At 35.0% G+C, this 11,363-nt stretch overlaps 1 protein-coding gene and 1 non-coding gene across 2 annotated transcripts; both read right to left on the bottom strand.

Annotated features, from left to right (window-relative positions):
* Positions 1 to 401: 401 nt before the first annotated feature.
* Positions 402 to 5,799, bottom strand: LOC141725031 (SUPPRESSOR OF GAMMA RESPONSE 1). The gene is made up of 6 exons (XM_074527393.1): positions 5,639 to 5,799; positions 3,664 to 3,805; positions 2,608 to 2,794; positions 2,020 to 2,519; positions 883 to 1,467; positions 402 to 779 (listed from the first exon to the last, which is right to left on the bottom strand). Exons 1-6 carry the CDS (start codon positions 5,644 to 5,646, stop codon positions 747 to 749), a joined length of 1,455 nt encoding a protein of 484 aa, XP_074383494.1. The 5' UTR covers positions 5,647 to 5,799; the 3' UTR covers positions 402 to 746.
* A 4,429-nt stretch (positions 5,800 to 10,228) lies between these two features.
* On the bottom strand, positions 10,229 to 10,335 carry LOC141662609 (small nucleolar RNA R71). The gene has a single exon (XR_012550715.1). It is a non-coding gene; the product is annotated as a small nucleolar RNA R71 (small nucleolar RNA).
* Between the last annotated feature and the right edge of the window lie 1,028 nt (positions 10,336 to 11,363).

Raw genomic sequence — 11,363 nt, 5'->3', positions numbered from 1 at the left:
TCACTTGTCTGAAATATTTCTGCTGCACACCAGGGGCCGCATTGCCACAAGCCAACAAAGTTCAATTCTTTTTTTAGCTTCCATAAACAATCTTGCACTCCAATAATTAAAAGTCTCCCCAACTTGGCCATCTAAAACACGCCATGAAAGTAGTCCTCCCTTAGGAAAACATAGGGGAAACTGAGGGAGGCCTTTCAAGCCACTTCTGTTCCAAATTTGGACATCTTTCACCCATCCGAGCTGGATGGGTCAGAGATGAGCGAGTATTGACACAAATCATTGACATCCTATAGTCCACATAATGACTAAAACTTCCATACAACTCCAAGAGGGAAAAATAATAAAAACACAAATTTTCAGTCCGAAATACAGACTCTTAGATTGCTCTGTTCTACATTAAGTTGATAATAAAACGAAATCTACATTGAAGCTCAAAAATTAAAACATAATTACATGATAAAAAGACTGGCATAGTCCTTAATTCAGTTGAGCAACAAAACACATTATCTGCTACTTCAAAAGTTACATCTGGTTTTAGCAATCGAAGACATCTTAGAAACAATCCTTGATTTTAGCTCAAGAAGCTGACATACCAGATTAACAAAGATGGGAACTGCACCATCAGATTTGTTTTTTTACAATTACCCAAAAATTATATTAGCGGACGACGTGCCAAAAGCTGGTACCGAACAATAGAAGTCATTTTAAGATGAGGTTATATTCGGTCAAGAGTCCTTGGTCCCGCCTCAAAGACCAAAACTGTCCTGCGATCCAAACTCCTGTTGGAATTTTATGCAACAAGTGTTACACTTATAAAAAATAAAGGCAAAAAATAAATCCGGCAAGTAGAAAACAAAAAGGCAGTGAGATTGCATAACTTACAAGCTGGCTCAATCGAAAATCAGGAGCCGAGTCTGTATCTATATTTGCTGGATCAAGAGCTAAAGCTTGGCAATCCTCCAAATCCCTCTTCAAATTTTCTGGTCCTAGGTAAGCATAATCAGAAAGACAAGGTTTACCATCAGATTTTCGAAAACCAGCTCCATTCCTATCAGGAGATTGGCTCTGAAGAAGTTCATCACACAAAGTCATTGCTTCCACCATCTGTTGGGAATTTAACAGATATTGTGACTCACTATCCCACCCAATCATGTCTTCTCCAGCATGATTCTCATTATCTGTAAGAGAAGTTTTGCTCTTATCGTCGATTTCTTCTTTTACATTGAGATTCTTATTTGAAGTCTGGCTCTGAAGAAGTTCATCGCGTAAAATCATTGCTTCAACTAGTTCTTCGGAATCTAACAGATACTGAGAACCATTATCACACCCATGTGTGGTATCTCCATATTTATTCCCATTTTCTACTCCCATTTGATGATCATTATTCTCAGTTGCAATGTGAACTTGACCATTATGCTTTTCAGATGCAGTGTACCCTTCATCTTCATGACACTCCAGCTCGTAATGCTGAGATGTAAAACATATAAAGAAATAAATATATGGAGCAGGAAGAAGACATGTGTTCTATTTTTTCTTGGCTTAATATTATCTACAAGATTATTACTTTATCCTCAAAAAATATTATAAATTGATTGAAGATGATGTAAATGACTCGGTAAGTGGAATCTCCAGGAAACTGAAATTGAAGTGTGTGGCTTGCATAACAAAGAAAGATCCAAGCCAGTCAGCATGATTACCTCATATTATTACTTTTAATGATACACAGAACGTTAAATGACCGTCACCAAATGTTGATGAGTTAGGGAATCCACTAAATTAATATTTCATGCAAAATTACTGAAATCTAAATACCTCGCACACATAAATGTATAACAAGTAATCCATTCGCACACATAAATATAACAAGTAATCCATGTACAAGCAGCACCCCGTTATCGAAAACAGAAAAAACTCAATGATAACAAGCAAGATATAGAATGTTCCCCATGATGAGATCTAAATTTTGAATAAATTTAAGTGTTCCCGGTTCGGTGACAGTAAGTGGAAAGTTCGGTATACCTTAGCAGGAAAACCAACAGTTAGAGTCGAGTCTTTTTCCTCGTCATAATCAGGAAATCGCCTTTCAGGACGTGATGTTTCAGGAGTGACAGACTTGGGAGATAACTGATGTACTTCCGTGATTAGAGCATTATCAACTCCGTCAGGTGAAGGGCCTTCACTTTTCTCACTCTGCTTGACTTGCTGTTGCTGATAGAACACTTTGGAAATCACATAATCCCCTTCCTTTTCATCTTCCCCAGTACCTAGGTGATACTGATGCATGACCCAGTTAGTTTTCTCTGCTTTACCACCCCTAACCACATTCACATAAAGAACCATGATCTTTTTACACCCTTTTTGCACCCCATCCAAGATAACGGGTTTGGTCCTTCCAGTCTTATGCCAACGTACATCTCCAAGATCATCACCATGTATCTTACGACGTTTCCGAGTACCAGTGTTATAGGCTTTGATTGCTCTATGGAAGAAGTGAGATACACTACCATCTTGCTTAACGCCTAAGAACTATTGCAATTAGAACTAGAATTATCTGAATATAATTAAATGATAATGGAAGAAAGTAATGATATTAGTTGTAGCAAGTACCAGGTAAATTTTGAGGATGCGTATAGCAGATTCCGTCATTATTCTCAACAGTTGTGATAAACTCGTTAATAAAAGGATGAGGTTTCAAATTCTCACAACCAGCTTTGGCAAGTAGATGCCCCAAAATTTCTTGATCAGATGGGTCGAATTTTACCCCTCTTGGTAATCCTGGCCACTGCTCTGTCACCTGAATATATATTATATTAAAAGGTACTAATGTTATATTCAGCAACCTAATGTTATGTTCTATATGTGATTGTCCAACACTCCAACTTACTATTTTAAGAAATTTAAAAATTACTATAGACAATCAATGAAGTGGTTCAGTATTGCCACCCTTCAAGTTTTACATATAATACATATATGAAAAAATAAAATAATTCAACTATTGACATTTGATGACAAACTGTCAAATTCTTGGGCTGGAGCCTGCACGTTATAAAATTGGATGTTTATTGACCTTAAAAACCCTGAAAGAAGGTGCATGACGAAATATACAGTTTAAACTCAAAGTCTTTGGGTTTGTTTAATACAAGGATTAAATTAACACTTGAGACCGTAATTTCTGAAACACATATAATGAATGCCAAGAGGATCACTCAAAATAAGCTTTTAGGAAACACATAGGGTAGCCTTAATCGTCACTCAGAGGCAGAAAGTTTGATTAAAGAATTCTAAGCTAACAAAAACCTACCACAACCAGTAAATTCAGGGTACAATGACAATAATCTTTCAATATAACTCGGAAATATAGCCAGCATCGGTATCTATGTTGTATAATCAAAACTCTAGGCTAACTGATCATATGGTGTAAGTCGTAACCAGCAAATCTTGAAAGATAAATAAGAACTCAATATTTTGACTAAATAAAAGATTCGACCAGAAGCCCCCTAATTACAGAATGGTTTTATATGTTAGGTACTAGTTTCAGACTATGTGTAGTGTAGTGAAACAAATAAATGGACAAACCGTCTGATAGATAAGATTCATACAAACATAAACATTCTTGACAAAAATTAGATTCACGAAAATGCACGAGTATTCATAGTTTCATACATCACTATTGTCGACAATATGTTTGCAATTTGGGCACGGCTTGGTAGGATTGCTCTTCCAACTGACTCTTTCCAGATCATATGCACCAGCAGCACTTTTGATTTTTGTGGCAATTCTATGACCATCCACCAACCACGATGATCTGCAGAGGGTAAAGAATTTATAACAATATTACTTGCACTGCATTACAAAATAAAACATAATACGAATGAAACTAAATGTACCAATTCTCCACTACCAAAACCAAAACAAATTATGTATTTAGTAGTTGTAGCTCAGTTGGGTGCTTTTATTCTTGATGCTATAGAAAAAGGAATGCTAGCTTAGCAAGAAAATACAAAGTCTTGCCAAGTTATAGGAAATCTAGTATGTTAAACTACTTACAAATACTTATCTTGCTTTAGTAGTGAATTAATCTAATAACATCTCATTTGTTACCTCAGTACGAGTCTCTTGTGAGGGGGCTTTTCGGTATATTCGTTAATGGTCTTTTTAAGGATCTAAATCCGCTGGAAATATATTATGTCCTACATTTACATCTGAAAATATGGTCAAACAATTGGTCCCATCCAAAAAGTATACACAGACCTCTCAAGCCATGTTTCTTTATAAACTACCCCATATATCTGGTGACACTGGTGTGTACACAAAATCACAGAGCAAACTCCAATGTGATGAATCTGAGAAATTAATACTTTCAAGCACAGCACTAAAATCAGAAGACTGTAACAAGTCTACAATAGCGGAACACCGAATCGGCACAACTGATGCAGAAAAGAGAAAAGTCCCAGACAATTGGCAACTGGATATAGGTGGTCAACTGGTCGTGATTCATTTAGATCCCAGCTTTTTAAGCTCAAAGCAACAAAAAATATCTTTGAATGTCGTTGTAGATTTCAGTTTAATAAAGTTTCATTCTAGGATACAGAACCACACCGTCAAAATCAATTCTAAGACACATTCTAAAATGTAAACAGTTGCAATATTTGTTTATACATATGTTAGCTTCCTATATGTCATCAAAACGGATCTTTACTATCTATATGTATATACATTACACAGACTTGCAATATCACTAAGATAACCAAATATATAATAAAAAAACGGTACAAGTCTGCGTAATCAAGATTTAGAAGCACACTGTATAAACCATTACAAGTCTACAATAGCGCAAATATGCTTTCGTGGCACTAATGCGGTAATGGGGATTAAACGAGACAATAGCAACCGGATAAAAGTGTCATCAAGATCCCGGCTTTATAAGCTCAATGCAATGAAGAATCTGTTTTTAATTTTTTCGCAGCATTCATCTCATCAAAGTTTCAGTCTTAAGACACACAATCTACCATAATAAATTAATGGAAAGACCAGAAATTCAACCAACATTTGCAGATACGACTCCACTAATTTTTAATAACACTTAATCAAAAACCCACATTTTAAAATGCCAACACAGGAAGCAGCACGCGTTCAAGCACTAAACATCAGTTATAAACAGTGAATCAAATATGAAATATCTCTAGACAGTGATTCCAATATGTAAAGTTTAATATCTGTCCACAAAATCGGATCTTTATCATCTACACAATTATAAAAACCATAAAAAAATATCAAACTCATCTACAACAGCGAGACTTGACATCAGTGCCAAAATACTAACAATGGCAACAAAATTATAGGGCATCATCAAGATCTTATCTTTTATAGCTCAGTGAAAAAAGAATGTGTTTAGTATCAACACTAGGCACTTACAAGCAGTCTAAGAGTCAAATAGTGTAATTAGGGTAGACTAAACATCAAAAAGGGCTTAAACACTCAATCAAATTACTCAATATAGCAATTCAGACATGTATAATCAAGTTTATGTCATAAAAATCTGATCTTTACCATCTATACATACACATACACAGTGTACATAATAATTACAAAAACTTGCAGTATAAACATGTATGTGTGTATTAGATAAAGTGCTTACCCAGCCATGAAATGAAGGATGATCAAAAATATGATCTGGGTATTGTACTGCTTAAGCTATCAAGTTGTTCTTCTTCTTCCCCAAATCAGTGTTCAAGTCTTTGAGTTGTTTCCTCTTTTGTAATTTGAAACACTAAACATTATTTAACTGTTTTTTCTGTTTTTAATTGTTTTTGATATTGATACTTCACTGACACACTATTTAAATATTACCGTAAATATTACTCCCTCCATTACTACAAACGTTTCTTATTTGTATCGGACACGTTTGTCAATGCACACTTTTAATTGTTAATATCTTTAATTTTGTAATAATATTAAATATAAAAACTTCACTATATTAAAATACTCATAAATACGAATCCAACAAGATTATTCATGACTATATTTAATCTTATAAATTAAACGTAAATTAATAATTAATTATTTAACATAAATAGTGTACGGAGTCAATATACAAAATGTATATAAGGACGGAGGGAGTAATCAATTAGAAAATTCAAGAAACACAAATACTTGCATTATATTGTTTCAAAAAAAAAAGTACTTGCATTATATAAAATCATGGTTATTAAGGAATAATAATATGCTCGTATCCTTTCCTATCCTTTTGATTCGTCATTGACTTTGACTTATCAATGGCTTTGTCTCCTTTTGCAGTTTAGATAAGTGGCCTGTTCGGGTATGTTAAACAAGTGGTTTATTTCCTTTAACTGTTTGTCGAGTTAAATTATAATTTGAATTTATAATTTATAAGTTGATAAATTGAATTTTAGTAATGATATAATTTTTTTTTAATTTATTTTGATTTTTCATTTTTTTTAACTTTTAGTTTTAAAATATATATTTATAAATGTTATTTAAATTTAAAATTCACGAATTAAGATTATTGTATTTTAAAATTATTTATTTTAGTTCATTTAAATAAAAATTTCTGATATATGAGTAAATTATCCAAATATTTATATAATTTATAATTTTTCATCTACTTATCACTTATAAGTCATTTATATATTTTAAATTATAAGCTACTTATTTTAAAAATTTCTCAAACATACACAAGGGAAGAGTATGCCTGTTCTAGTTGAATTCCTAGTTGAATTCCGAATAAAATGAAATTGTAATTATATATTTTTTATTTTTAATATTAAAAATCGGAATTATCAATTTGGATTCAGTTTTAATTTGAAAAATATTAATTCAACTATAATTAGTTTAATTTTAATTATAAAATTGATAAATATAAAAATGAAAATCATATAAAAAACAAAAGTTTGAAAATAAAGCCTACGGTTAACTCAAATTGCAATCTGGTGATTACATAAAATCTACACAGTAATGCAGGTTTCATTACATTATATTTGAAAAACCTTTTTACGGCTTGATGCTTGATGTCTTTAATGCATCTTTTATAACTAAATTGTTTTTATTTATCCACTATAAAGCTTTTTTTAAGGACCGGATATAAGGCTTAGTTACTAAAAATGTTTATCATTAATTAATTATTAATTAATTACTGCATCAATAATCTAATTATTTTAATAGAATATAATTTGAAGTCTTTATGGCCTAATTTGACTACTTCCCTTTAAATACTTCCCTTTAAAGCAAATAGAATCATTCTACCTGATAAAATATCATATAACTTTATATGAATTTTTTTCAGATTCAGATAAAATATATATTTATTTAATTATTTAAATAATTGGTTCGGTGCACTTTTAACCAATAATTGAAACTTAACCCATAAATTCGGTTCTATTTTAAATTTTTTGGTTTCGATTTCAGCTCAATTTTTATCGATTTTTACTGATTTCACTTTGATTTCAATTTTTTGCTCAGCCCTAGTCTACATTGTCCCTTTTGGTATTGAGCCACTGTATCCTAGTAGAGTTGTTCACAAACCGAACTATTCGCGAACAAGTTCGGGTTCTGCTCGTTAAAAACTCGTTCAGCTCGGCTCGTTTGTAAAATCGAGCTCGAGCTCGAGAATCGAGCTTGATCTCGAGTTTGAACACAAAAATGTGTTCGTTAAACAAAATAAGCTCGAGTCAAGTTTTAGTGTGTTTGGCTCGAGTTCGACTCGAACTTGTCTGGCTCGAGTTCGGCTTGTTCAATCTCGAAAAAGTAATATTTTTAAATATTTTTATAATACATAACCTAAATTACATACGTATACAGAGAGATGTAGACACACAAAGATGTTGAAAGATGAGATCCCGAAGACCATGGGCTATTCTCACCCAAATGACAACCAAATCGTATTACTTTCACACACTACTTCAAATCAATCGATAAACACAACCAAATCAAGCAACTATCTTCGAATAACAATCCATTTCCATACACTACTTTTTCACGAAATGCCAAATTTGAAACCACATTTGAATTGAACCGTCGAACAACAATCAACTATCTGATGTTCAGGTTATTAAGATTGGAGTACTGTTTAATTGTGCATTGATAAGTGGCATTTTATACCACTTAGAACGTCTTAAAATGGCTTAAATTGGTGTCTTGAAATCAAGTATTTTGTGTATTTGATGCGTTTTTCTAGTGTTTATGCATTTCAGGGTATTAGTTGCATTTCGGAGGAGGAATCATCAAGAATAAGCCTTGGCATGTGTTCACCATTGCGAGAGGAAAAGAACGGGCAGATTACGGCGAAGAAACGGAGCAAACATGGAATTTTTCCAGAAGGGTCCTGCGCGCCCGCGCAGCAATGCTGAGCGGCCGCGCAGCAGCCTTGCGCGCCCGCGCAGAAATGCTGAGCGGTCGCGCAGGGTCGGGGAAAAAGATATATTATTTTAGACTTCTACTTCTGTTTGGCTTCCAACTTCTATGTAATCTGAGTTTTATGGGACTATTATATAGGTAGATTTGAGACGTTTTTCACAGAGTATTAAGAGGAGATTATGTTTTAGATTGTGTTTTGCAAGAAGCGAAGGAGATAAGGAAGAAGACCGATTTAGCACACAGCAACGAAGAAGAAGCATATATTCTTGTGATTCTTGTTTCGTTGTAACGTTGGATGCTAGTTTTCTTGCCTTGACTTATTTACTCTTGTGACGTACTCTGTTTTAATATAATCAGTTTAGTTATTATTTTCTTGTGTTTGTTTATCATGATTTCATATGAACCCATGATGGCGATAAGTTCTATTATGGGCTAATTGTGATCATGGGGTTGCAACGGATTTATTATGGAATTCTTTAGTTAATTGTTTAATACTTTAGTATGTGATGATTGTATGATATCTAGTATTGGTTGTGCGTATTCGTCTTATGTGTGTCGCGAACATATAAGATAGGGTGTTAATCTCTTGTGAAGCGACGGTGGATCTTGAGATTTAGAACTTGCCATGCTAGCATAGGTTCATGTACGTTGTGCATGATTAGTGGGTAACTCTAACAGTTTTATTTGCCCTATGTAATCAAAAAGGGATAACTTGTGCTTAAATCGTTGTGTTGTCAATTTCTGTAGACATATAGGAACTCAACATAATTGATGACTATTCAACTTCTATCTTAATTGTGGATGTTTGGTAGAATGGTATTAGTACAATGAAAGTTGGCTTTTATCAGTTTCGTGTTATTCGATTAATATCATCATTGTCACATGCTAAAGGTAATAACTATGGCTATAGAAGTAAGTAATAATGAAGTTGTGATCTCATGAGTGTTTTATTATTGATAAATTAAAGTGTTAGTTAAGTGGTTAATTAAGTAGTTAATTATAGTTAAAATTTAATCAACAATTTTAAGTGTTATTATCTTAACATTGAGAAGTAGTCATACATTGGTGAGTGAGTTAAATTAGACAATAAATTAGTCTGAGTCTCTGAGGGAACGAACTAGAAAGTATTCTATATTACTTGCGAACGCGTATACTTGCGTGAATATTAGTGCATGATTTCGCCCTAACAAATTTTTGGCGCCGCTGCCGGGGACTCGGCATATTTGTTTAGTTTATGTACTTACCATCATTGGTCATTAGGACTCAGTGATTAGGACATAGTAGTTAATTACTCTTTTCGGTTGTGTTTCAGGTACTTTAGCAAACGTTTATGCAAACTCGTTCTCGTGCTCGCAAGAGGACCTTAGATACAGCTGAAGAGAAGGACGAAGTTCTTGATACACCGGAGAAGTTAGATTTTGAGGATTCGGATTCAGGAACTGAGCAGAAAGAACCAGTAAACATGGGAGATCGTATTGTTCAAGCTGATCCAGCTCTTATGGATTTTTCTCGGCCTAAAATTGATGACATTCAGTCAAGCATCCTTCATCCGGCTATTCAAGCTAACACCTTTGAGATCAAGCCGGGCACTATTCAGATGGTGCAGAATTCTGTTTCTTTTGGAGGAGCGGCAACTGAAGACCCCAACATGCACATAAGGAATTTTGTCGAGATCTGCAGCACTTTTAAGTATAATGGCGTGACTGATGAGGCTATCAAGTTGAGGCTTTTCCCATTCTCACTGAGGGATAAGGCTAAAGACTGGTTACATTCTGAACCAGCCGGGTCCATCACTACGTGGCAAGATCTTGCGCAAAAGTTTCTGGTGAAGTTTTATCCAATGGCAAAGACTGCTGCTATGAGGAGTGCTCTTACTCAGTTTGCGCAGCAACCTACAGAATCTATGTGCGAGGCTTGGGAACGCTACAAGGAAATGTTGAGAAAATGTCCACATCATGGAATGCCGGATTGGATGGTAATCACTGGTTTTTATAATGGTTTGGGGGCCCAATCTTGGCCCATGCTCGATGCAGCAGCTGGAGGCGCCTTATGGGCTAAAAGCTATACTGAGGCGTATAATCTTATCGAGACAATGGCTGCAAATGAGCATCAAAACCCAACTCAGAGGATGACATCAGGCAAGGTAGCAGGTATTCTGGAAGTTGATGCAGCCACCGCTATTGCAGCCCAGCTCCAAGCGCTATCAATGAAGGTTGATTTTTTGGCTACGTATGGAGTTAATCAAATAGCTATGGTTTGTGAGCTTTGTGCAGGTTCTCATGCTACGGATCAGTGTTCTCTTGTCAACGAATCTGTTCAGTATGTGAATAATTATCAGCGACAACAGCAGCCTGTGCCAGCGACCTATCATCCTAACAACAGAATTCATCCAAATTTCAGCTGGGGAAATATTCAAAATGCTATTCAGCCAACATATCAGCAAGGAGTAAGTAAACAGTTTAACCCACCTGGATTCCAGCAACCACAGCAGTATGCTACAAGGTAATCATATCCTCAACAGGGAAGTGCAGCTGCACCTACTAGTGCTGATTTTGAGGAACTTAAGCTGTTGTACAAGAGTCAGGCGGTTTCTATCAAGACCTTGGAAAATCAAATCGGTCAATTAGCCAATGCAGTGCTCAATCGTCAACCTGGCACTCTTCCCAGTGACACGGAAGTACCAGGCAGGAAGGAAGCTAAAGAGCAAGTCAAGGCTATTACCTTAAGGTCTGGAAAAGTAGCTGATGCTGAAAAGGCAAAAGAAGTCGAAGCTGAAGTTAGAGATGAAGAATCTAAGCAAAAGGAGAAAGCGGCGGAACCAAGGAAGACTACTGTTGAACACACTCTGCCTGAGGCTAATACAGGGGAGAAACAGCTCTATCCTCCACCACCTTTTCCTAAGAGATTGCAGCAACAAAAGCTGGATAGACAGTTCGGGAAGTTTCTGGAGGTGTTCAAGAAACTTCACATCAATATACCTTTCGCTGAGG

The sequence above is a fragment of the Apium graveolens genome, chromosome 5 (assembly GCF_009905375.1).
Source record: "Apium graveolens cultivar Ventura chromosome 5, ASM990537v1, whole genome shotgun sequence".
Lineage (NCBI taxonomy): Eukaryota > Viridiplantae > Streptophyta > Magnoliopsida > Apiales > Apiaceae > Apium > Apium graveolens.
The sequence above is the reverse complement of the archived record's forward strand: the minus strand, read 5'-3'. Positions and strand labels throughout refer to the sequence as shown.

What these genes read in the sequence shown, in the direction of transcription:
- LOC141725031 (XM_074527393.1), bottom strand. An exon ending in ATATTGTCGACAATAGTGAT is followed by an intron (nt 2,795 to 3,663) that starts GTATGAAACTAT and finishes ATATATATTCAG; the next exon opens with GTGACAGAGCAGTGGCCAGG. An exon ending in CTGTTGGTTTTCCTGCTAAG is followed by an intron (nt 1,468 to 2,019) that starts GTATACCGAACT and finishes TTTACATCTCAG; the next exon opens with CATTACGAGCTGGAGTGTCA.